Source organism: Eubalaena glacialis, chromosome X (genome assembly GCF_028564815.1).
Source record: "Eubalaena glacialis isolate mEubGla1 chromosome X, mEubGla1.1.hap2.+ XY, whole genome shotgun sequence".
Taxonomy (NCBI): Eukaryota; Metazoa; Chordata; class Mammalia; order Artiodactyla; family Balaenidae; genus Eubalaena; species Eubalaena glacialis.
The window spans coordinates 48,190,170-48,218,081 of NC_083736.1; the positions used below are offsets into that span (position 1 = coordinate 48,190,170).

Sequence of the window (27,912 nt, forward strand, 5' to 3'; positions counted from 1 at the left end):
CAGGTAAAAGATGGGGCTCAGCCTGGGGTTTTGTGGTCTGTTAGGAGGAAAAGGAAGGGAAGGCTAGGATTTTGGTTCTAGCTTTGCCTAAGAATGACTCTGGGCAAGGCACTTCACCTCAAATTCCCAAGATGGCTAGAAAGGAAATGCAAAATGTAGACTGGAGGGGAAGGGTCATAGGTTTTGATGGGAGTGAACAATGTCACAGTTAAGAGGGTCTGTGGTGCTTACCAACATAGTGTTCCACATCCCTCACAGTGAATGATGGTGAGGGCAGCGTCATCCCCAATCCATCCTTCTTCAAGACCAGGATGGGCACACTGAAGCTATTCTCTTCCAGGAATTCCACGGTCAGCTGACTTCCAGTGGGCTTCAGAATCACTTCATCTGAGCTGTGGGCCGCATGAGAGAAAGCCTGAACCCTAGAGGCCCTGCCACTGAAGGCCTCACTGGATGCTGTCACTCACCCAAGAGGTGGGGTCTTCCTGAGGGGACCTAATGTTGGCTGGCAACTAATGAGTGGCATAAACTTCACCTGCCAGGGAAGAAATGACCTATCGAAGGCAAGAAGCCAGGTCACTGGCAGAGGTGGGAAGCTAAATCCAGGATAGCCTGTCAATATGGTGCTCTTCTCTAGATGACAAAGGAAGAAATCACTCAACAGCCTGCCCAGGAAGAAAAGACATATCTGACAAGTTTAGCTAAATTACTCTAACCCAGAGCAGCACTATCCCATTTTAAACACTGGCAAATAAAGAGAAAAGACTATTTAAAAAACAAAAACAATTTTTACAGCCACTCTCTTGACACACATACTTAGTTAACTAGAAAACAGGAGTTTTTGGTTTTCTTAAAATCATGCTGGAGAAAAGACTGGCTATTTGACAAGTTGTGTTGGGACAAACATCTGGAAAAATATTAAAATCAATGTCTATCTCACTCTTTAAGTAATTCTAGATGGAACAAAGATCAAATTAGAAAAAATAAAGCCATCGAATAGTAGAAAAATTATTGGAGAGACAAGGCCCAGTAATCATTATAAACAGTAGTAAGTAAATTTACGTAAAAATTAAAATTTTCTGCAAGGAAAGCTAATACAAATCAGTATGAAATAGGCAGTAACCCAACAGAAAAACTGTTAAACAATGTTAAGAAGGCAGTTAACAGAGAAAGAAAAGATGACTTATAAATGTACGATAATAGACATGCTTCCTTCATAACTAAAGAAATGCAAGTGGAAACAATGAAATCTCATTTTTTATCTTATCAGAAAGGCAAAAAAGTTTGATAATAAACAGTGTTGGCCAGGATATAGGGAAATAGGTACCCTCACACATTGTCTAGTGGGAGTATGAAATAGTGTGGCCATTTTGAAAACAATCTGGCAATATTTATAAACATTTTTAAAGCACATACCCTTTGACCTAGCAATTTCACTTTTAGGTAGTAAATCTACACATATACTCACCCACATATGCAAAAACCTAAGTACAAAGACATTCACTGCGCATTTTTTTTCTAATAGCAAAATACTAGAATTGATTTAAATGTTCATCAACAGAGGACTGGTTAAATAAATTATACATCCAAACAGTGGAGTACTAAACATCCATGAAAAAGAATGAAGAACATCTGTATATGCTGTTATGGATTGATCTCCATAATTTAGATTTTAAAAAAAGCAAGATGTAGAACAATAAGTGTTTCTGTTTGTGTTTTTTAATAAAAAAGGGGACACTCACACACACACACACATATATACATGTTTGTATAAGCAAAAACTATTTCTGAAAGAATGCACAAGAAATTGGTTGACTCTGGAGAAGGGACCTGAGGGGTCTGGAGTAGAAAGGAGACTCACTGCCTTTAAATAAACAAATAAAACAAAAATTATTAAGTTGAAGAAACACTTATAATCCTAAATAACACTTCAATTACAGGAAAGCTGGAAAAGGTCAAATGAATTAAAAACTAAGCAAAAGAGAATGCTTTATTCATTAATTTTTCTAACATTATTTTTGCTCAATTCAAGTAATTTATTTTATTTAATAAGCCCATCTTAATTTTTTAAAAGAAAAAAAATTTTTCTTGATTTTAAAAGAAATACATGACTACTCAAAAAAACTTTTTTTCCAAAGAGTTTCGTCTTCTCTACAATGAGAGAATTAAACTTTCTGATTTTTAAGACTCCTTCTAGTTATAGCATTCCCTGGGTGCATGTAAATATCCTCTCCTGACTGAGGCGAAAACTGCCTATCTACCAAAAGTTTCTACAAGTGGACCTTAATGTACTCTGCACATCAAATGAAACGCTAGCAATGTTTCTCAGAAACCGACTAAAACAGAAGATCCCTCCCCAGACGGAACTCACAGAGCCCTGCAGACATCCCCAGATGGTGGAGGTACCCAGTGCGACAGCCAGTGGGAAAGCTGGGAAGAGATGGGCCCCAGCTTCCCAGAGCCCTGGCATTCACTGGCCCTTGGGAGTACGGGGTCCTCACCTGTCAAAGGTCCTACTCCGAAGCTCTCGAATGAACGTAGGGCTTCCCGTCTTCACTGGCTTCCCCTTGTGTGTATCATGGCCTTTTGAAGATACACGGCGTTTTTTCACTAAGCCAGAAAAAGACAAGACACTGTCAGTCAAAATGGCTACAAGCTATGGTTCCAAGAGCAAACGCCTCAGCAGATCCTGCTTCTCTTCCAATCTAACAACCCCTTGGATCATCTGGAGTCAAGGAGGCCCTCACAGTCTCAGGAAAGCTCTTGGTGAGGATAGGTGCTTCCTCTGGGGAATCCCTAAGTAAGGGAGGGAGGTGAAACTCTGCATTTCTGCCCTCTCAGTGGAGCAGCTGCTGGCCTGCAGGGCCTACACAGGCTTCTGCTATTTCCCAAGGGAGACAAATCTGAAGCACTCAGGAAAGGCAATTTTCCTTCCAAGCTTCTTTTGCTTTGTCTCTCCTCTGGACTGCCTTCTCTTAAAAACCCCAAGATCTACTTACTGATGGAGGGCCCATGTAAGACCTCACAGTTGGGGCAGTGGTAGAGGTCAATGTCAGCAGCCTTCTCCTCTTCAACACCAACACAACTAGAAAAGAGAAAATCAGCCAAGGTTTGTGGAAATTTTACTTTTCGTAAGGTCTAGAACTGTGCTGTTCAGTACACAATTAAGTAAAATTTTAAATGCAGTTCCTCCATCACACTAGCTACGTTTCAAGTGCTCAGTAGCCACACATGGTTACCATATTGGGCAGATTATCAAACTTTTTTGTCAACGCAAAAAGTTCTATTGGACCAAATGGTCTAAAATAATTATGACAGAGCTAAAAATGTACAGACAATAAAGCTTCATTAAGACTCAGAATGGTCAAAGCTGGAAGAGACTCTAGAGCAGTGCTGTCCAGTAGAAATATAATGTGAGTTAAATATGTAATTTTAAATGTTCTAATAGCCACATTAAAAAGGTAAAAAGAAACAGGTGAAATTAAGTTTAATAATAATTTAATATTTTATTAACCAATATATCTAAAATATTATTTCAACATAAAATCAAACATTTAAACTTCATTGAGCTATTTACTTTATTAAATGAAAAGGAATGAAAATAGTATTTTATAGTCAACAGTGGTTCCCTCTGAGTGAAGGATTATGGTAACCACTCTTATCTGTATTTTCTAATTTTCTACAATGAACATGCGTTACTTATTCCATATTGTAATGTCTGAGAAAGATTTATTTAATTTTGAAAATCTGAGTTCGCATGTATGTGAGCTGGTAATCTCACAAAATTTAAAGCCTTCCTCACCAAAGAAGTCATCGGCAGCCCTCCAAAAAACTGGCTAAGATCTCCTAAAATCTTTGGTCAGCCACACAGAACAGGGAGCATAAAAATAAGGCAGAGCTCCAACCATTTTGGCCAAGACTGACTTCCTAGGATCAGGACCCCACCACCTTCCCGACTGCTAACCCTGTAAACCTGTTGCACATCAATAAATTGAGGACATTTTATTTTATAAAAGGATTGGTCTATTATGAATTGGAAATTTTTTTAAAAAACCCAAAATACCCTGGGTCCTTCACCTCAGAAAGTCTAAGAAGCACTGTGTTAGAACCCGGTCAGGTAGAAGCTGTACATTCTCCCAGACCCTTGTAACTCAGGGCTGGGCTGGGGGTGAACATCCCCCTCACTTTCCAGTGAGACTCTTGAGATCATCTCTCCTCTATCCTTGTGTAAGATCTCCTATTCCTCTGAGTTTCATATCATCCAACAATAGCTCTTCCCACTCCTCTTCACTATCAGCTACTCATCTCCCCAACATACCCTCTTCACTCACTGAAGAACCTGCTCACAGATTCCTCTTCATCCCAAGTCCTGCCAGCCTCCCACGTGACATAATTATGGATATAAAGGCCTAATATCCCAGCCTCTTAGCTCATTGACCTTCTCATCTTCAGAGACTGCTGCCTCCACTCCCATTTCAGCTACCAACTCTCATGGCCATCCCCCAGACCTTGTCAACACTTGCAACTGCTTCACCTCTGGAATATGAAATGCACACATCACACTCTGACCACAAGTACATCCCATCCAGCTCTCATTCATTACACCTGTTCTTTGCCCTCAAAATCCCTTGATCTTACTTTTCACCTGTTCAACTACTGTTGCCTTCACCGTTCTTCCCTATCTAGTTCATAGATTTCATCATTCCTCACTTCAACCATTCTCTTACAGATACCCTCAACTCACTTGCCCCACTGCCTTTACATCACTCCCACGTGCAAATCCCAACCCTGGCTCAATCCAACTATATAACATTGGACCATTGGACATGGCTAGAGAAAAATCATCCATTGGATTGGTGCCACAATAAATTCACACTGTCCAAAATATTTGAGTCACAGAAAAACCAACACAATATTGAAGGAAAAGAACAAAGTTGGAGGACTGATGCTACCCGACTTGAAGACTTACTATAAAGCTACAGTAATCAAGACAGTGTGGTATTGATGAAAGAATAAACAGATCAATAGAACAGAAAAGAGAGCCCAGAAATAGATCAACAGAAATATAGTCAATTGATCTTCGACAAAGGAGCAAAGGTAATACAATGGAGCAAAGACAGTCTTTTCAACAAATGGTGAACAACTGGACATGCAAACAAATGGAATTAGACACAGACCTTATTTATATCCTTCACAAAAAAGAACTCAAAATGGATCACAGACCCAAATATAAAATGCAAAACTATAAAACTCCTAGAAGACAACATAGGAGAAAATCTAGATAACCTTGGGTTTGGCAATGACATTTTAGATGCAACACCAAAGGCACAATCCATGAAAAATGAGAACTGATAAGCTGGACTTCATTAAAATTAAAAACCCATTCTGTGAAAGGCATTGTCAAGAGAATGAAAAGACAAGCCAAAGACTGGAAGTAAATATTTGCAAAGGACATATCTGATAAAGGACTGTTATCCAAAATATACAAAGGACTCTTAAAACTCAACAATAAGAAAATGAACAACCTGAATAAAAAATGGGCAAAAGATCTGAGCAGACACCTTACCAAAGAAGATATACAGATGGCAAATAAGCATATGAAAAGGTGCTCCACATCCTGTATCAATAGGACAATGCAAATTAAAACAACGAGATATCACTATACACCTATCAGAATAACCAAAAATCCAGAACACTGACAACACCAAATGCTGGCCAGGAGGTGGAGCGACAGGAACTCTCATTCTTTGCAGGTGGGAATGCAAAAAACAGCCCCTTTGGAATACAGTTTGGCAGTTTCTTACAAAACTAAACACACTCTTACCATACAACCCAGCAATTGTGATCTCTGGCATTTACTCAAAGTAACTGAAAACTATGTCCACATAACAACGTGCACACAGATGTTTATAGCAACTTTATTCATAATTGCCAAAATTTGGATGCAACCAAGATGTCCTTCAGTAGGTGAATGGATAAACTGTGGTACATCCAGACAATGGAATATTATTCAGCACTAAAAAAAAAATGAGCTATCAAGCCATGAAAAGACATGAAAGAAACTTTGAAAGAAGCCAATCAGGCTACATATTATATGATTCCAACTACATGACATTCTGGAAAAGGCAAAACTATGGGGACAGTAAAAAGATCAATGGTCACCAGGGATTGGGGGGGAAGAGAGATGAACAGGCGGAGCACAGAGAATTTTTAGAGCAGTGAAACTATTCTGCTACTAAAATGATATAATGGTGGGTACAAGTCATTATACATTTGCCCAAACCCATAGAATGTATAACACCAAGAGTAAATCCTGATGTAAACTATGGATTTGGGGTGATAATCATGTGTCAATGTAGGTTCATCTACTTTAACAAATGTACCACTCTGGTGGTGGGGGATGTTGACAACGGGGGAGGCTATGCATGTGGGGGCAGGAGGCATATGGGAAACCTCTGTACCTTCCACTCAATTTGGCTGGGAACCTAAAACTACTCTAAAAAATAAAGTCTATTTAAAAAAAATCTGGGTCATGCTGCCTGACAATTCTGTATTTCCCTGCTCAGTTCTCTCCACCATTATCCACAATGGCTATTTCAAATCTCTGACTCCCCACTGCCTTCCTCTTCTCTCTCAGCAAATGACCCTGCCTCCTACTTCTTAGACAAAATGAAGTAATCAGATGGGAACTACCTCAACTTCTCACACCAAATCCATCTCCTTCTGCACCCTTCTTTTCCTCCTGTTACAACGAAAGAACTATCTTTCCTTCTTTGTAAAGTCAGCTTTTCCACCTGGGTCACATCTTTTTTTTTTTTTTTTTTAACCTTCTCAATAAATTCTCTCTTCTTTCTGCAGTATCTTCAACCTCTCCCTCTCTACCTTCTCCTTCACAATAGCATTTAAACTAGCTCACTGATCTTTGCAAGACCTTCCCTGCCTCCTTTCTGCCCCCCTCTGCCACTTCAGAGCTAAATATCTTCCTTGTTTAATCCTATGCAGCTTCACAATGACTTTTATTTAAATAGGTATTGATTATACATTTTATGAAACTCAAAAGGTACAGAAGTGTATACAGTGAAAAGTCTCCCTCCTACTCCTAGCCGCACTGTACTATCCAGAGATGTTCTACCAGGGCCAAACCTATAAAAAGAATTTTTTTGAGTTGCTGTGTACACTTTCTCACCCACTGCTGCTGATTTTAGTCCCCACCTTCTCTAAAACAGACTTCACTGATATCTTGACCTCCTTACTGAAACATGCAATAAGTACTTCCTTCCTTTATCTCATTTGACCTCCTAGCAGCATTACCACAGTGCTGACCCTGTGCTCTCTCTACTTGACTTCCGTAACACCCCATTTGCCCGGGGTCCATCCCTCCAGCTAACATTTAATGAGCATCTGCCAGGCCCTGGTCTAGGTGCTGGAGAGACAAAGACACAGAACAAAGCATGCAAAAATCCCTGCCCTCATGGAGCTGACAATCTAGTGGGTGAAGCAGACAAGAAGCAAGATAAATCAGGGTAATCAGTGAAATATATTGTACGTTAGATAGAGGAGTTAAGTAGAAAAATAAAGCAGGAAGGGGAATATGTATGCATGTATATGTAAGTATACATACACACAGTGGGGGGTGAGGGGAATGACAGTGGTGTTGAAATTTTAGGTAGGGAAGCCAGGGAAGGACTCAGTGACAAAACAACTTTTGTATAAAGACCTGAAGGGAGTAAAGGAGCAAGCCATATGTATATGAGGGAAGAGCATCCCAATTAGAACAGCAAGTACAAAAGCCCTGTGGCAGGAGTGTGCCTAGATTATTAAGTCAACAGAGAGGAGGACAGTGTTCTGGAATACAGAGAGCAAGGGGGACAATAATAGGTCAGAAAGGCTCATGCAGTAGGGTCCTGTAGGCCAGGGGTCCCCAACCCCCGGGCCTCGGACCAGTACCGGTCCATGGCCTGTTAGGAACCGGGCCGCACAGCAGGAGGTGAGTGGCGAGCAAGCGGAAGCTTCATCTGCCGTTCCCCATCGCTCCCCATCGTGCACATTACTGCCTGAATCATCCCCCTCCAACCCCGGTCCGTGGAAAAACTGTCTTCTATGAAACCGGTCCCTGGTGCCAAAAAGGTTGGGGACCATGGCTGTAGGACATCATAAAGGACTTTGGCTTTACCTGAGTGAAGAACTGGGTGGAATCCACCAGAGGATTATGAGCAGGGATGTGATGTGATCTTAATTATGTGTCTGGCTGCTCCTTCTGTTTCCCAGTGCATTCTTTTTCTCCTGCCCACTCCTTAAATGTTGACATTTCTTAGGTCCTCTTGCCTAGGCTCTCTTTTCTCCTCTTTCCCTCGTTGGTTTCACTAACTCCCAGGGCTCCATGTGCCCTCTATATAACTATAACTGCAAGCCAGATCTCTCTGCTGAGTTTCAGACCCTCCCTCGAAATTTCTCCTGGATATTTCTACTGGATAGCCCACTTACATAGTACTTCAAATTTAACACGTCCAAATTCAATTTCTCCCCCTGCCTGGCCCCTAAACCTGCTCCCTCTCTAAGGCACCATAACCTTACCAGGTGTTTAAGCCAGAAACGTGGCAGCCACTGATGACTTGCCTCTCACCTTCTCCCTCCACTACACCCTGAGTAGGTATTCAAGCTCAGGACCTTAGACTTTAGGGCCAGACTGCCTGGGTTTACAGCCTAGCTATACTTTCCACTTACTACCTGTGAGATCTTAGGCAAGTTACTTAACTCTATGCCTCAGTTTCCTCGTCTCTAAGGTGGGGATAAAAATTTGTATGTGTATTATAATGTTGCTCTCAAAAGTAAATGAGTTAATTTATATAGTGTTTAGAACAGTGCCTGGTACAGAGTAAGTGTTCTGTATGTGATGCTATTATCATCCAAGTTATCACCATGTCCTATCACTTCTATCTCCTAACTGGCTATCAATTGTATCCTTCTGTCATCCTCACTGCCCCTGCCCTAATCCAGGCCACTATTATCTCTAACTGGGATTACTGTCCTGTCCTCCTAACTGGGCTCCTGGCCTCTACTCTGTCCTCACCCAAATGGCCCTCCACACTACAGCCAAAGTGATCTTTTTAAAATGTAAATTTGATCCTGTCAACCCTTGTTCAAAACCCCTCACATGCTTCCTATTTTTCTTAAGGTAAAGTATAAACTTATCATGGCCTAAAAGACCCCACCTCTTGTCCTTCACACATAGCATCGGCTATAAAATTTGTGGGGCTGGTGCAAATGAAAATCAGGGGCCCCCAGTTGACAAAGAAAAGCTATTTCCTCTCTTCCATGATCTCTCCCAACTTGCCGTGGGGCTTTTTATTTGTTAATTACTGTCATGTTCCCTTGGGCATGGGGATACTCAAGGGGCAAGCGCAGGCCCTCACAGGCACTCAGGGGCCACGCACTATGACTTAGTGTGCAGGGTGCATGCACCTGACCCTGACTCTCCAGCACCTGCACCCAGGCCCAGCAACCCAGGCAGCCAGTCGAGAATCCGTTCAGGGAGGCAGCAAGAGGTAGGACCACAGGTGAGCTAAAGTTCTAGGTCCCCAGGACAAACTCCACTGTCCCCTTGAACCTCACATACAAAACACAAATTCAAAGGTAAAATTATTAAGAATTTCAAGACTACAACCACAGAGCATTAAACTTCAAGCATGGGCATGGGGCCCCCTTCCAAATATGAGGCTGTGTGTGACTACAGCGGTCACACACCCATGAAGCCAGCCCTGCTCTAAAACCCAGCTCGACTCTCAGTGCCATGCTCTTTCTGGTCTCTGGGACTCATCACACATGGCTCCCTGTGCCTAGAACATTCCTTCCCTTCCTCTTCCCTACTGCCATGCCTCGCCCCCCTAACTATCCATATTTCAGCACTCACTCTGCAGACTTGCAACTGCCCATTTACTTGCTATCTGCCCCTACTACATACAGCAGACAGCATCTCTTGTTCACCCCAGGTCCTCACCTTATCCATCTCCCAGTCTTGCTTTATTTATTATTCAACCCAATTCATTGGGCTAGATAATATCTCACATCAGGAAGGCATATGGATGAAAATCAGGCTTCTGGCTGCACTGTCTCAATAATTATTACCTGGACCAAGGTTCCTAAATGCTGTTTTGCTTCCTTAGTAAAGAGGACAATTATCACAGCACCAGGTCTCAAGATTAAGATGAATTATCCCCAACATGTGCCACAGAACCTGGCACATGGTAGGCACTCAGTATTTGGATGTTAGTGGGTGCATAAATTCAATAAATATTGACTGAAAATAGCTACTGCCCTCATGGAGTGGACATTCTAGAGGGGGAGACAGGTGGTACCAAAACAGTTTCATAAGCAATATAGTAAATAAAGCATATTTACTTTATTTATAAAGTAAATAAAGCAGGGTAAGGGGGTGGTGAGTAAATTTGAAGCCTGCATAAAAGGAGTTGAGGAGAAGAGTGAACTGTGAATATATTATCACACATATATTAACACATCTAATCTCTACAACAAATCAGGGCGTTCTGTACAGTATTTAGAGGCACAGAGTTTAAAAGTGCAGACTTGGGAGCCAAACTGCCTGGGTTTAAATCTCACCTCTGCCACTTACTAGCTGTGTGAACTTAGGCAATTTACTTAACCTTGCTGTGCCTCAGTTTCTGCATCTATAAAAGAAGAATATTAATAGTATCCCACCTCATAGAGTTGTTAGGCTTAAATGAAATAAAGTAGGTAAAGAACTGAGAGTACTTGGGACAAAGTATTAGCTATCATCATTATTAATATTATTCTAATTTAACAGATAAGAAATCTGAGTGGTTAAGGAACTTGTTGGTCATTACAAAACTAATAAATAGCAGAGTAGGATAAAAATCCAGATCCATCTGACTCCACTATACCACTACAATACATAACTAGAATATAATGTGGGGTTATTAGTAGAGTCAAGTGCTATGAGAACACAAAAGTGGGCATTCAATCCTTCCAGGGATGTGGAACTGAGGTGGGGGCTGAGGGCTGGAGAAGCTTGAGAGGTGACAAGATTGCCCAGGATCCTGTCTAGCTTCTTATCTGCTCAACTTCTGCTCTCTGAGGATTCCCAAAGAGCCAGGTCCTGTCACCACCTGTGCCTTGGAAAAACAATGTCTTCATTCATCAATAAAGAGGAAAAAGAACATATTTTACCTTTCTTCATTATTCAAAAAATATCAGAAAATCCAAGTCAATTTCTAGTTTCCTGCAACACCTTGATCAGGCCAAGCACAATGTATAAAAACAGGGATGACCCATCCCGAGATGCTGAGGCACCCACCATTCGCACCAGTGGCACCCCTGCCTCCAAGCACATAGGACTTGGAGGAGTACAAAGGACACTGAGCAAGTTTCAGTGCACCAGGGATGTTTCTTTTTGTTCTACCCAGTCCCTGGCACATAAGTTTGCCAATAACAGGCTTCACTAAATGCTGGATGCACCAACAGAATCACTCCATGTGCACTGACATGCAGGCAAACAGGCTGTAATCTCTATCTCCCAAAAAACCCAACCAAACAAAAAATCCTCTTGTGACCCCTTCTGTCACTGCCCCGTTACTCTATTCCCCTGTATACCAAAACTCCTCAAAACGGAGTCATCCTTGAGTCCTTTCACAACCCCAATCCAATCTGTCAGCAAATCCTGTATCAATATATATTCAAAATCCAACCACTTCTCATCACCACTGACTCCAGTCCAAGTCACCATTGCCTAATTAGACCAGTGTTTCTCAAATATTAGGGCACATCAGAAACACCTGGAGGGCTTGTTAAGACAGATTCCTAGGCCTCACCTCCAGAGATCCTGATTTGGTAGATCTGGGGTGGGGCCCAGAAACGTGCATTTCTAACAAGGTTGCGGGTGATGCTGATGCTGCTGGTGCAGGGACCACATTTTGAGAAATAATGATCTACAGTGATCCCCAAACTCTCCCTGCTTCATCCCATACTCACCTTGAGTCTGTCCTCACAACAGCCAAAGCCTAAACCAGATCACAACTCTCCTTTGCTCAAAATCCTTCTATGGCTCCCATCCTATCTGGAGTGAAAACCAAGTTCTTACAATGGCCCATAGGACCCTATACCTGTGGTTCTCAAACTTTAGTGTGCATCAGAATCACCTGGAAGGCTTGTTAAACCATAGATTCCTGGGCCCCACCTCCAGAGTTTCTGATTTGGTAGGTCTGGGGTAGGACAATGGAATTTGCCTAACCAGTTCCCAGGTGATGCTGATCCTGCTGGTCCTACTTGGAGAACCACTGCCCTACATGCTTTGCACCCCCACCCCCACCCCCCAGCCCCTATCATCAGCTGCTACTACTCTCCCCTCACTCTGTCTAATAACATTGGTCCCTTTGCTATAACTGGAATGGTAACATGTCAGGTGTGCTCCCCACTCAGTGATGCCTCTGTTTCCAAAAGCAGATTTTCATTTAGCTCCCATAACTCAGTCCTGGGCATCATGCCTATCAGACTTTCTGATCTGAATTTTCATAATACTCCTCTTGGATACTGACAACCCATCCTTTGGTACATGTTTGCTATCCCAAATTTCTTCTAAGTGGGTTGGGGCAAAAATTATGCTACCCCACTGGTGAAGGAATTCTGATTCCTTCTGTTGTTCTGTATTCCGATTGTGGTGGTTACATGAATCTACAAGTGTGATAAAATTGTATAGAAGTAAATACACATACACACACACAAATGAGTGCGTGTAAAACTGGTGAAATTGAAATAAGATTGGTGGATTGTACCAAGGTCAGTTTCTTGGTTTTGATATTGTACTGTAGTTATATAAGATATCACCATGGGGGAAACTGGATAAAGGTACAAAGGCCCTCCACATACATTTTTTGCAACTTCCTATGAATCTATAATTATTAAAAAATAAAATTTATTTTTTTAAAATATGTCACTCCAAGAGACATCCTGTGAGCCCTGACAGAGCAGGCTGTCCTTCTGATACTTCTAACTCCACACCCTATAAGACCTTCTCCAGGGCAGGGATTCTGCAGCCCATACATTGTATCATAGTAAACCCTGAATATGAATGCTAGGCCTTCTCTTCCCTTTGCTACACACTCCTAAAGCTGTGTAGCAGCTGCTTCAGCTGCTTCAAAAAGAGTGATGTCCATTTTAACCTGATTTCACTTTGAACAAAAATGTGGAGTGTGTGTGAGTTTATAAGCCTGATTTTCTCTATCTCCCACAACACCTTGAAAATGGCTTAACCTCAACAGTGCTTTATACTATCTATAGTATTATATCCTATAGCAAGAGTCCAAGGGACCCAGGTTTGACTTGTGGTTGAGCAACTAACTGGCTGTGTAGCTTTGAGCAAGCTACTTAGCCTCATGAGAGAAAATAATAGCTCCAAAGAGCTATTTTAAAGATTAATTGGTCACTTCTGGTTCTGGAATAATGGAGTAAACACACTTCTCCTTATTACTCCCACTAAATACAGCTGAAAATCTTGAACCTTAAAAAAAAAGGTAAGATGATTCTGAAAGATGGAGAGAAGGCAGCCTGACTAGATGACAGCAGGATCTGAGGTAGTGAGTGCCAACAGAGAGCAACTGGGGGAACCTGGACTTCCACTCCTACCTGGCAGTAAAGAAGTAGTACCCCCTTCCCCTGCCACTGAAGTGCAGTGTCTGAAGAGGCCCGCAAAAACATAAGATATAATAATATCCAGAATCTCATAACATAATACCCAAAATATTCAAGATATAATGAAAATAATCACTCATCATATCAAGAACAAGAAAAATCACAACTTGAATGAGCAAAGAAAATCAATCTCAACAATGAGATGACACAGATGTTGGAATTATCGGATAAGGATTTTAAAGGAACAACCACAAAAATGCTTCAGAAAACAATTACAAACATGCCTGAAACAAATGAATAAATAAAAAGTGTTAGCAAAAAATAGAATCTCTGCAAAGAAATAGAAGATATAGAAAAGAACCAATGGCACTTCTAGAAAAAACTATAGCAACTTAAATGAAAACTCACTGCATGGGCTCAATAGCAGAATGTAGACAACAGAGGAAAAAAAATAGTAAACCTGAAGATAGAACAATAGAAATTATCCAATCTGAACAACAGAAAGAAAATAGACTGAACTACGAACAACTATAAGTCAACAAATTGGACAACCTAGAAGAAATAGATAAATTCTTAGAAATATACAACCTGCCAAGACCGAATTGGGAAGAAATAGAAAATTTGAAGAGACCAGTTACTAGTAAGGAGATTGAATCGGTAATAAAAAAAAAAAAAAAAAACACCCAACGAAGAGAAACCTAGGACCAGATGGCGTCACTGGTGAATTTTACCAAACATTTAAAGAACAATTACCACCAATTTTTCCCAAACTCTTTAAAAAATCAAAGAGAAGGGAACACTCCAGAACTCATTTTATGAGGCCAGCATTACCCTGATACCAAAGCCAGATAAGGACACTACAAGAAAAGAAAACTACAGGCCAATATCCCTGATGAATACACATGGAAAAATTCTCAATAAAATACTAGCAAACTGAATTCAGCAGCACACTAAAGGGAACATTTCCCATGATCAAATGGGATTTATCCTTGAAATACAAAGCTGGTTCAACATAAGCAAATCAATAAAGGTGATACATCACATTAATAAAATGAAAGAAAAAAGTGATCTCAAATGAAGATGCAGAAAAAACATCTGACAAAATTCAGCACTGATTCATGATTTAAAAAAACACTCAATGGGGTACAGAAGAAATGCACCTCAACATAATAAAGGCCATATATGACAAGCCTAGAGCTAACATCAGACTCAATGGTGAATGGTTGAAAGCTTTTCCTCTAAGATCAGGAACAAGACAAGGGTGCCCACTCTCACCACTTCTATTCAACAGAGTACTGGAAATCCCAGCCAGAGAAATCAGTCAAGGGGAAAAAAAGGCATCAGAATTGACAAGGAAGAAGGAAGAAGGAAAATTATCTCTATTTGCAGGTGACATGATTTTATATATAGAAAATCCTAAAAATTCCATCCAAAAACTGTTAGAGCTAATCAATGAATTCTGTAAAGTTCCAGGATAAAAAATTAACATGCAAAAATCAGTAGCATCTCTATATACTAAAAACACATTGTCTAAAAAAGAAATAAAGAAAACAATCCCATTTACAATAGTGTCAAAAACTATAAAATATTTAGGAATAAATTTAACCAAGAAGGTGAAAGATCTCTACACTGAAAACTACAAGACATCAATGAAAGAAACTGAAGAAAACACAAAGAAATGGAAAGATATCCTGTGTTCATGGATTGGAAGAATCAATACTGTTAAAATGTCCACACTGCCCAAAGCCATCTATAGATTCAAAACAATCCTTATGAAGAGTCCAACGGTATTTTTTTTACAAAAGTAGAAAAAACAATCTTCAAATTCATATGGAATCACAAAGGACCCAGAATAGCCAAAGCAATCCTGATAAAGAAGAAGAAAGTGGGAAACATCATATTTCCTGATTTCAAACTGTATTATAAAGCTATAGTAATCAAAACAGTATGGTACTGGCATAAAAACAGACACATAGACCAATGGAACAGTATCGAGAGCCCAGAAATAAACCCATGCATACACAGTCAAATAATATTTGACAAGGGAGCCAAGAATACTCAGTGGAGAAAAGACAGTCTCTTCAGTGAATGGTGCTGGGAAAATTGGATATTCACATGTAAAAGAATGAAAATAGACCCCTGACTTACACCACTCACAAAAATTAACTCGAAATGGATTAAAGAGTTAAATGTAAGACCTGAAACCATGAAACTTCTAGAAGAAAACATAGGAAAAAAGCTCCTTAACATGCATCTTGGCAATGATTTTTTGGATATGACATCTAAAGCACAAAGTGACAAAATCAAAAATAAATTAAAAATTTAGTTTGACCACATCAAACTAAAAAGTTTCTGCACAGCAAAAAAAAAAAAAAAAGAAAGAAGAAATCATCAAAATAAAAAGGTAACCTATGGAATAGGAGAATATACTTGCAAATCATATGTTAAATAAGGGGTTAATATTCAAAATAAATGAAGAACTCATACAGCCCAATAGCAAAAAAAAAAAAAAAATCTGCTTATAAAGTGGGCAGAGTAACTGAATAGGTATTTTTACAAAGAAGACGTACAAATGGCCAACAGGTACATGAAAAGGTGCTCAACATCACTAATCATCAAGGAGATGCAAACCTAAACCACAATGAGATATCATCTCACACCCATTATAATGGCTTATCAAAAAGACAAGGGGTAACAAATGTTGGTGAGGACATGGAGAAAAGGGAACCTTTGTGCACTGCTGGGATTGCACACTGGTGCAGCCACTTATAGTATGGAAGTTCCTCAAAAAATTAAAAATATAACTATCATATGATCCAGCAATTCCACTTCTAGGTATCTATCTGAAAGAAACAAAAACTATGTTAAAGAGATATCTGCACCTCCATGTCCACTGCAGACTTATTTATAATAACTGAATCATGGAAACAACCTATATGTCCATCAAAAGATGAATGGATAAAAAAATGTAATACATGTATATATAAATACACCACACACACACACACACAAAATGGAGTACTATTCACTCATAAAAAAAGAAGAAAATCCTGCCATTTGCAACAACACTGACAGCTCTTGAAGGCATCATGCTAAGTGAAATAAGTCAGACAAAGACAAATATTCTATGATCTCACTTATATGTGAAATCTAAAAAAACAAAACCCAAACTCATAGAAAAAGTGAGATTTGTGGTTACCCTCCAGAGGTGGGTGTGGGGTGGGAGAAGTGGATGAAGGTGGTCAAAAGGTACAAACCTCCAGTTATAAGATATATAAGTACTGAGGATGTAATGTACAACATGATGACTACTGCTGTATAGTATATTTGAAAATTGCTAAGAGTAAATCCTAAAACTTCTCGTCACAAGCAAAAAAACTTATTTTTCTTTCTTTCGCTCTTATTTGTACCTATATGGGATGATGGATGTTAACTAAACTTATTGTGGTAATCATTTCACAATATATGTATATGTAATTCAAGTCATTATACTCTATACCTTAAACTTAAACAGTACTATATGTCAATTATATCTCAATAAAACTGAAGGAAAATAGATTGAAAAAAATGAACAGTGCTTCAGCAACAAAGAAATCCACACTGAGAAACAGCAATAATCAGGGAATTCCCTGGCGGTCCAGTGGTTAGGACTCAGCGCTTTCATTGCTGTGGCCCAGGTTCAATCCCTGGTTGGGGAACTAAGATCCCACAAGCCATGCAGTGTGGCCAAAAAAAATAGCATAATCAAAATCCTGAACACAAAAGATAAAGGAAAGATCTTGAGATCAGTGAGAAAAAAGACATTTCCCAAAGGAAAACACCAATTTAAATGACACAGGATCTCTCATCAGAAACCATGGCGGCCAAAAGGAAGTAGCACAAATTTTCAAGGACTGAAAGAACTGGAAACACAGAATCTGATATCAAATGAAAAGACCCTTCAGGAATTCAAGGGGGCATCAAGACATTCTCATATGAAGGAAAACTAAGAGTATTTGTTGCCAGTAGACCAATTCTAAAAGCATGGCTAAAGGAAGTTCTTTAAACAGAAAGGAAATGATAAAAGAAGGACTCTTAGGAACACTAGGAAGTAAGTGAGAACAAGGGAAAGAGTGAAAATATGGGTACATACAATATACTTTCCTTCTCCTCTTGAGTTTTCTAAATCATGTTTGAGAGTTGAAGCAAAAATTGTAACACTATATGATACGGTTCTCAATGTATGTAGGTGAAATATTTAAGATAATTATAGCAGGGGAGCATAAAGGAATTTAAAGGGAAGTAAGGTTTCTACTCTTCACTCAAACCGGTAAAATGTCAATACCAGTTGATTATGGTAAGTTATGTATGTATTATGTCAATGCCTAGAACAAGCATTGACAAAGCTATACAAAGAGATACACTCAAAAACATTATAGATAAATCAAAATGGAATTCTTGAAAAGATTTAAGTAACCCAAAGGAAGGCAGGAGAAAGAAAACAGAATGAACAGAGGGAACAAACAGAAAACAAAAAAATAAAATGACTAACTTATGCCCTAACATATCGATAACTGCATTAGGTATATATGGTCAAAATATACCAATTAAAAGAAATTGGCAGAGTGGACAAAAATAATTCTGAACTATATGCTGTCTACGAGAAACTCACTTCATGTATAATGACATCAGTTGAAAGTAAAGGGATAGAAAAAGATACCAGGCAACCTTTAATCAAAAGAAAGCAGGAGTGGCTATATTAATGGCTATATTAATATCCTATAAAGTGGACTTCCATGCAAAGAAAATTACCAGAGACAGAGAAGGACATTACATAATAATTAAAGGGTCAATCCACCAAGACACAGCAATCCTAAATGCATCTGCATTCAAACAACAAAGCTGCAAGATGTGAGGCAAATGATAGAACTGAAAGAAAGAATTTAAAAATTGACAATTATAGCTGGACACTTCAACACCTCCTTCTCAACAACGGACTGAACAACTATACAGAAAATCAGCAAAGAGAGGAGAATTCAGCAACCAACAGGAGTAAATCAACATTTACAGAAAACTCCTCCCAACATCAGCAGGATATACATTCTTTTCAAGTGACCATGGAACATTTACCAAGACAGACCATATCCTGGGCCATAAAACAAACCCCAGTAAATTTAAAGGAACTGAAATTGTATAGAGTATATTCTCTGACCGCTATGGAAACAAACCAGAAATCAATAACAGAATGATAACAGGAAAATCTGCAAACACTTGGAAAGTAAACAACATACTTCTATATAATTCATAGGTCAAATGTGAAGTCTCTAAGCAAATTAAAAATTATATTGAACTACATGAAAAAGAAAACATATCAAAATTTGTGGGACACAGCTAAATCAGTACTAAGAAGGAAACCAATAGCACTAAATGCTTATATTAGAATACAGGAAAAGTCTCAAATCAATAAACTAAGCTCCCACCTCAAGACATTAAGAGGAGCAAAATGAACCCAAAGCAAGCAGAAGGAAGGTAATAATAAAGTGCAGAAACCAGTGAAATTGAAAACAGAAAGACAACAGGGAAATTCAATGAAACAAAAAGCTTCCTCTTTGAAAAGATCAATAAAACTGACAAATCTCTAGCAAGTCTGACAAAGAAAAAAAGAGAGAAGAGACAAATTTTCAATATCAGGAATGAAATGAGATATCACCACAGAGCCAGCCTGCAGACATCAAAAGGATAATAAGGGAATACTATGAACAATTCTACACACTTAAATTTGACAACTTAGAAGAAATAGATCAATTCCTTAGAAAGCACAAACTACCACAACATATCCAATATAAAATAGATAATTTAAATAGTCCTATAACTATTAAATGAACTGAATTCATAATTTTAAAACTCCAAAAAAAGGTTAAAGATAATTAAGCAAAGTGTTTAGCATAGTGACTAGCAGACTAGCTAGTGCTCAATAAACAAGGCCCACTACCATTTTATTTAAATCATCACAACCACTCTTGGGGAAATTGAGGCTTCACAGAGATGAAATCCTTTGCTAAAAAGTAACAGAGTCAGAATTTGAACCCAGATCTGAAGCCAGTGCCATTTCCTCTAGAGTTTAGAGTCCACACCACAGCCACCACCTTGGGGATATGCCAACCAATACTTCCTTTATAGATAGGAAAACTGTAGAGGAGTGAGGTTTTGCCAAAGCCCCAGACATCAATAAATGCTTGCCAACTAACTTCCTCCACCAGTGTACAGCAATGTTTCTCAAAAGTTAGGGTACATCAGAATCTACCTGTTTGTTAAAATATAGATTGCCAGGTCCCAACTCAAAAATTTGCATTTTTAACAAATTCCCAGTTAATGAACCACATTTTGAGAACAACAGCGTACAGTAATGATATGTTAGCCCACCCATCCCCCAATATCAGAAGCTGTCACACTCTACAGAAAGGGAAGGAACTGAGACAGAATAATGCTCTAAATCAGTGGTTCTGAGAGTGGCCTCCGCTCACATACTGAATCAGAAACCCTGCAAGTGGAGCCTACCTATCTCATCTTTTAAGAGGTCTTCCAAGTGATTCTGATACACCCTAAAGTTTGAGAACCACTGCTCTACAAGTCAAAATGCTCTTCAAAATCCAGCCCTTTACAATAGAGGAATGGAGCTATACCATTTTTTTCCCACTTTTGAGAACCTGGGCTCTGGAGCCAGATAATTCTAAGTTCAAATCCAGACTCAGAAAGTAACTTAACCTCCATGAGTTCCAGATTCTCACCAGCAAAATGCAATAGTCACCTTCCTTGCTATAACCTTACCAGGAAGCAACATGGCATTACTAATCCCCAACTGGACTTTAAGAAATCTGGCCTATGGAAGTCATCAGAGATGTGAACAGATTTATATCATCTATAGGCATTTGTGGGCTCAACTATTGTGAACAACCGTGAAAAGTCCACAATATTTAGTAATTTTCAATTATGCTAAAGTACAGACTTAACTAGAGCACTATGAGCCTGTGTGTGTGTGTGTGTGTGTGTGTGTGTGTGCGCGCGCACGCGCAATGCACTGAGTAAGCAAGAACAGCCACCCACCAAGGACCTGATTCTCAGCTGGCTTCCTTATTCTCTGGCAGCCCATAGAGAAAAGCATGATAAGAGATAAAAGCTTGGTCTCTTTCACAGGAAAAACAATTAAGGCAGTTAACTTATGTCAGGGTGTGCACAGAAACACAGGACTCACCACAGAAATGTGAATAAGGAGGGGCCTGGCCCATAAATCCATTTCCATATTTGTAAATTTGGAATTCTTAAAGGCCTCAGTGGTGTTCCTCGTAAATGTCAAGTCTCTACTATGCAAAGATGTTCACCGCAATGTTTTTTTTTGTTTCAACAAGCACCCAAATAAAAATGCAAAACATTTCCAGAACCCCCCAAAGTTTCCCTCACATCATAGTATTATTTATAATATAAAAAAGTAGAAATAACCTAAGTATCCAACCTCAGAGGAAATGACCAAGTAACTGATGATACAGATATATGATGGGATATCAGAAATCAGATCAATATTTAAGGACCTTAACTTTATAATGTTAAGTAGGAATAAAAATCACGTTACAAAATGGTACTTATAATACAATCCCATGTTGTAAAATATATGTTTATATTCTAAGTCAAATGATGGGAGTTAATGCAACAAAAAAGTTAAACAGTAGATTGTCCTGGATAGTAGGCTCACGGATGATTTTTATTTCCTTCTTTATTCTTTTTCTGTATGTTCTACAATGAGCATGTCTCACTTACATAGTCAGGGAAAATTTTTTATTATTATTTAAAAAAGAAATACCTAACTTTCAGGCTTGGATGTGGATTAGATGAGATAAATGTATGCCAAGTCTCTGTCATGGGGCCTGGCACACAGTAAGCACTCAGGAAGCATTCATTCCTGTTTCCTGTTCCCAGACTGCAGAGTTAGGGTCTCTGTATTGTGGGTAGGAGTTCATTTTCCAGGTTTAAACCTACACAATCCAAAGCAAGGGCCACAGGCAATAGCTTTTTTCAAGACAACTCATTCATTTGTTCATTCAAAAATGTACTCAGAATCTATTATATGTTTAGCATTCAACTAGGTTCTGAGGATACCAAACATGAAAAGCTGACATCTCTGCCCTCAGGCAGCTCTTGCTAATGAGTGACACAGACGTATTTATAACTATGATATGATGAAATAATCACTTTCAATAAGGATGTACACAAAGTGCCATGGGAACATGACACACAGTAATACTCAACAAAGATCAGCTGAATATGAATTTGGACGTGCTACACAGGGCAGTCCCTGCTAAGAGCAGAATTTTAGCAGCACCAACACCTTCAGTTTGGTCTTGGGTGTGATAGCAGGAACAGCTCCTTTGGAAGGGACTAATGACAACTGAAAATTCTAGAATCTAACAACATGCAACAGGAGGAGGGCGCCATACACTGTTTTGTTGTACTCTAATGTACAAATCCCTCTCATGGCCTTCTTTCCAGAGCTGGGATATAAGTCCCAATAATGGGATAATATTACAGGTTTATTCCACACACTAACCCCTCTGGAATCCTGGGTGACAGGTGCTTATGTGCACACATGTTTAGCTGGAGGGAATTCATTAGTGGTTTTACTCCTACTGTTTTACCCAACATCTCCTCTGCTTAATTCAATTTAGCTGGATGGTTCTGCAGCTAAATACTGTAGAAATAAAATACTGTCGCATTTCTGCCTCCATTTACTGAGTGCATGCAAAATGCTTTAAGTAAACAGGAAGGATGTATTAGATATACTTCATGGGTGAAAACAAAGAGGCTCAGAGAGGCAAAGCAACTTGCCCAAGGTCACTCTGATAGTAAGCTGCAAAACCACAACTCAAATCCATGTTTGTTGGACTCAAATATCTCAAAAATGCAGTACCATCTCCCCCAAAGCCAGCATCTGAGGCAAAACAAAACTGCCAGAATACAAAAATGATACATTCTTTGTGGTTGGAAACAAAGTATTTTTCTAAGGGAAAAAGCCAAAGAAACAGAAGAAGGGTGCAAAGAAGAAATACATATGGGAAAAGAAAAAAGAGGAGAAACCAGAGGCCAATGTCAGCTAGGCCCTAGTCTGCAAGGAAGGATGTAAGAATCTGGGTCTGGGAGGTGGGTTGGTGTTAACTGTCTGCAAGAGAGGGGAAATAAGTTTCTGAGCAGGAACCTGAACCAGAGTTGAGAAAGGAGCAAGCGAGTGAGCACCTGGTCACTACACCCTGTCCAGCGTGCCCTGCCCTCCTTACCTGCCATGAAACCAGTCCTGGCACATGTCACACTCGATCATGAAGCGGGTGACATCGTAAGGCAGCCGACAGAGGCAATACACCGGTACCGAGGCCATCTTCGCCCGGCCTTGGAGTGTTCTGCGGTGCGCCAGGTTCTCAGCGTCAAAAGGTAGCGGGAGGCGGCAGCACGCGTTCTCTCTGGACGAAGGCTGGGCACAAACAACACTTTTTACAGAGTGAAATCAGGTCCCTCAGCTCACAAATGGGCAGTTACCGCTGCTGGGATGCAACACAGCTGGTACGGCTGTAGGGGGCAATCGGAGAAAGTCCACCGGCCGCCAGAATTTCTTTAACAAATAAAGAACGGCGCTCTGCCGTCGAGGCTTTTTTTCCCTCCTTACCTCCTTCAGCCCCCAGGGTCAGTGATAACTTCTTTCCGGGTTTCAGGAAAAGATCTGATGCCTTTTCAGGAAGGTTCTTTAATCCCTCACTGCACCCTCTCCTTGTTAGCAACCTTGTTTCCCAGGGCTCTCAATATTTATTATGACACAAAGCATAGCCTAGAGGATGAGGCTGGGGGTACCTCAAAAAAAGCCACTTCTCTCACCCCCAAAATAGACGCAACTAGAGAGAGATGAGGGATCCTTGGCAGTCCTCAGATTACTCCACAATTACCTCGATGTCTTCAGCAACGAGGCAGACAAGACTAGGCGCCCAACTCAAATCACAGTTCTGGGGTTCTGTTGTCAGAGTTTAAATGATCTCCTTCACTCTCAAAATCATTCCATCCCCCACCAATCGGGAGTCTCATCACCCCAACAACTGAAATAAATCTCAACCTCAAAACTGATCAGCTCACCCTCTACTTCAAAGACGACAGGGTTCTTATTGCACCCCCAAAACTCGAAAGGATCGCTTCAAAACCCCTGAAACTGACTAGAATTTCCTCACACTCCTGCAACCAAGCCAGGATTTTCCTCCCACAGCTCTGAAACTGGCAGGTATCTCCTCACAGCCCCCTCAAACTGACCAAGACTCCCCTGTCCCCCAAAACTGACAGGGATCTCGTCACAGATCCCAAGAGTGACAGGAATATCCTTGCAGCCCCCGAAACTTACGAGAATCTCTTCACGCCTCCCAAACTGACAGGAACCTCCTCACGCCCCAAACCTGACAAGAACGTATTCAGTCCGGAACCCTACAGGGACCGCCTCATCCGCAAAGCCGCAGGGATTCCTCACGCCCGCAGAGCTCAGTCCCACCGAAGCGCCGGCGGCCGGGCTCGCTCCGGAGCTGCTCAGCGCCTCGCTCAGCGGAGGTTTGGCCGGCAGTTCCGGCCCCACAGGCGGCGCGCACCGAATTCTGGGATCGTCACGGCAAGGCGGCGAACCTCTCTCGCCTTAGTTTCGAGCCACCCGCTGGGTCGCGCGGCCCTGGCCGCCCGGCGGTGCTTCAGGGCAGCTTTCTCCACAGCTCTGCCCCGGGCCCGGCCGTTAGGGCCTACTGGAGCCCGCGGCTCGGGCCTAGTCCGGCGGCCGCCTGACGAACAGGCAAGCGGCGGCGTCGCTGGGCCGGCAGGAGATCGCCGCGAGCAAACCAACGAGGAAGGAGATGAACCGGCGGCCCGGTTGGAGAAAAACAGCCCGAAAAATCGCCGGGAGAAGCCCGGTGGCGGTGATAGGCAATTCAGAGTAGTCAATAAAGTTTATTCAAAACAACGAGGAAGTTGAGGCGGAGAGGGGAGGAGAAATACGGGGTAAACAGCTACCATGTTGAGAGTGGCGGTGCCGCCGCGGGGAGGCGACCCGACCGCCATCTTATGAAGGCCGGACACGCGAGGTAACCGCAGCACAGGCGGGGAAGGGCGGGCCCCGGGTCCCGCGTCCCGCGTGACGCCATCGGGGGCGGAGCGTCACCTTGAGAAAGGGGGGCGGGGCTCGGCCACCTTTGGACCCGCTCGACTCCCCAGGTACCCAATCGACGCTGAGAACCCGGAACCGAAAGGCGGGGAGGCCGCCATCTTAGGCGAGGCAGGCGCTTGGCTCCATTTTGAGTGGGGCCAGAGCCTTCCCCGCCTTCCCCCTACTCCGGGCGAGCAGGGAGTTAAGCATCCCCCCCCCCCACCAACATCACTGACACACTGTCACTCACTCCCTCCCCTCCTCCCCAGACACACACACACCCTCCCCTCACACACCCTACACACACACACACACACACACACACACCCACCCTCCCTCCCCTCACACACACACCCTACACACACACACCCCTACACACACACACACACACACACCCTCCCCTCACACACACACTCCCTCCCCTCCTCCTCCCAGCTTTTTCCTCTTACGAGAGGAGGTGAACTCTGTGACCGTGCTCCGCAAACTTAATAGGTGGCGGCGGTGGGGCGGGCCTTTGGCCCGGGTAGAGGCGGGGCGAGTACTCACAGAGGTTCCCGTTCATTGAGCACCTTCAGCTGGCCGGCCTCTTTCACACGGTCTCCGGGTCGTTTACTCTTCACCCTGCAAGGGAAGCTCTGTTATTATCCCAGAGTGAGGACACGCGCTTAGGGAAGCCAAGTGGCTTAAGTTTCAGAGCCAGGAAGTTGTTGAACCTTGCACCCTCTACTACCACCCCCCCCCCCCACCGCGTCCTGCCCTCGGTCCCTCGATCGTAATTCCTCCGTAAATCCTCTGTCCCCAGCTCCCTCTGAAATCTCTCTTCTTTGACCCCACCCCAGTTCAGTTTAGTTCAGTTCAGATACAGTTCAAGGATTTCCATGCACCTGTCCCACGATTTTCTGACTACAGCCTGAGGGTGGGGTGGGAGAAGAGGTTGAATGAGTGGAACTCTACACACATGCTTCAAGGTGGAGCTGGTTTTCTCAGACATTCTAGAATATTCTCTAGAAATACTCTTACTATTTCATTTTCTTAGGGTCCAACTGCTTTAGAAAAGGAAATGTGTGTGTGCACACCAGTTTCCTAAGTGATGGTGGGTTAGGCCCTGGGGATACAATGATGAAAAAGAGGAACTCTGCGGTGGGAGATTGCCAGCCAGTGCAGGAGACAAGCTTGCAGGTAAACAGTTGGAATACAGCATCTAGTAAGCACACAGATACCTCTTGCAAAGTGCAGAATGAGGCTAAGAAAGTGCCTCAGAAGCTGCTTGCTGCTGTCAAGGAAGATTTCAGAGAGACTTGGAGGGTATATAAAAGTTCACTAAATTAACAAGAACATTGTATATAAAGGATTATCATGTACAGATGCATGGATGCACAATAGGAAAACATTTACAAAAAGAAGTTGAATATTAGATTTTATCCTGTAAGCAATAAGAAACTATTGTAGGTTTTTGAGCAAAAGCAACAGAGTCACATTTGTGGCTTAGCCAGAGAACAATCCAGGTTTAGTGCGACCTGAAACTTGTACAGTTTGTGAGGTAGGATTTCATTAAGAAAAGAATATAGACTTGTGAATACAAAATTATGTTCAAAGGTAGACAGAGTATTTCTAGAAGTCATTCCTACACCTGGGTAATAACTATAAATAGAAGCGGTACAAACATATAAATGTCCCCACTAAACCCAAACTAAATGTATCCCGCAAATCAACTTCCACTTAGATGGATCTCAAAAATGCCTGAGGCAGCTCCAGCACCACCTAATACAAGGAAAATGTGACCAGGAAAACTCTCAGTGGAAAGGGACAACAATTTTAACCAATTGTGGTTTAAATATATTTTGCAAACTTTATAAAACATATGACCATGTGACCATATGGCAAGTGACAAACCCTGCAGCTTAAGCTTTCTTAGCTTCACAAGAAGGCAGGAGGGTGTTCGCTTCAGCAGCACATATATTAACATTGAAAAGACAGAAGATTAGCATGGCCCCTGTACAAGTTTGACATGCAAATTTATGAAGCATTCCATAATAAATGAGAGAAAAAGGGGAGAGGCAGAGAGGAGGAGGCAGTCGCATTAGTCATGAAAAAAAGATGAGGCCTGAATCAGGATAGTTGCAGCAGGGGTAAAAAATGATCAGATAAGTGGGATATTTTGGAGGTTGAATAGGCCGGGCTAGGAGACTAATTGAAAATAGTGGGTGAATGAGTGAAAGGAGTGTGAGTTCGTTTCTAGGTTGGGTGTCATTTCTGGATGATGGTGCCATCGACTGAGCCAGGGTACACAGAAGAAAAAGCAGGTTTCGTGGGGAAGAAGAGACTAAGTTCAGTGTGAAGTATGTTGAGTTAAGGTGTATGTGGAACATTAATTCACTCACCCAACAATTCTTTGTTGAGCATCTACTATGCACTAGGCACTACAGTGAGGATGTAGCAGTAACCCAGAGGCACTAGGTGTGAGGATGTAGCAGTAACCCAGAGGCACTAGGTGTGAGGATGTAGCAGTAACCCAGATAAGGTCCTGGCCTTCATAGTGCTAATATTCTTCATGGGGATCAGTCAATAATCAAAACAAATACAATTTCATTCATATATTTATTGAGCATCTACTATATACAAGGTACTGTTCTAGGCACTGGGGATTCAGACAGGGTCCCTGCCCTCCTGTGATTCACATTCCAGAGAGGGAGACAGACAATAAAGTGAGTCAAATAAGAGAATTTCAAACTGCAGTGAGTGCTATGATGAAAATAAAACAAGTTATGAGACAGAGAAAGATTTGAATAGATGGTAGTCTATTTTAGACAGTCAAGGAAAGCCTCTTAGAGAAGCTGGCATATGAGTGGAAGACCTGAATAACAGGAATAGCTGGCCAGGGACAGGGTAGGAGGAATAAAAAGTACAAAGTCCCTAATTTGGTGGTGGGGGCCAGTTCAGGGCACTCTCTCAGTAATACCTCCTGAGTATTTATTTATGATGGACTGGGTGGGGTATGGGTGGGGTTTTGGGGCGGCATCTCCAGACATGAGTAAGAGACCCTGTGTATACCCTTAAGGAGTATA

The 27,912-nt window shown here is 41.4% G+C and overlaps 1 protein-coding gene and 1 non-coding gene across 4 annotated transcripts in view; one reads left to right on the forward strand and one right to left on the reverse strand.

The window, feature by feature from the left end:
* The window catches only part of PHF8 (PHD finger protein 8), a 90,396-nt gene extending 64,953 nt beyond the window's left edge, over positions 1-25,443 (reverse strand). For 2 of the 3 annotated variants that reach the window (XM_061178332.1, XM_061178330.1), the window contains exons 1-5: positions 24,065-24,746; positions 22,965-23,155; positions 3,000-3,085; positions 2,502-2,610; positions 232-392 (exon numbers count right to left, since the gene is read on the reverse strand). In XM_061178332.1, the coding sequence (XP_061034315.1) occupies positions 232-392; positions 2,502-2,610; positions 3,000-3,085; positions 22,965-23,062 (454 nt within the window). In that variant the 5' untranslated portion in view covers positions 23,063-23,155; positions 24,065-24,746. Of the gene's footprint in view, positions 1-231; positions 393-2,501; positions 2,611-2,999; positions 3,086-22,964; positions 23,156-24,064; positions 24,747-25,393 lie in introns of those variants that run through there. The other variant, XM_061178331.1, reaches the window with a different exon arrangement.
* Positions 25,444-26,782: 1,339 nt separating this feature from the next.
* Positions 26,783-26,885, forward strand: LOC133082777 (U6 spliceosomal RNA). Its single transcript, XR_009699004.1, has one exon. It is a non-coding gene; the product is annotated as a U6 spliceosomal RNA (small nuclear RNA).
* The last annotated feature ends 1,027 nt before the right edge of the window (positions 26,886-27,912 follow it).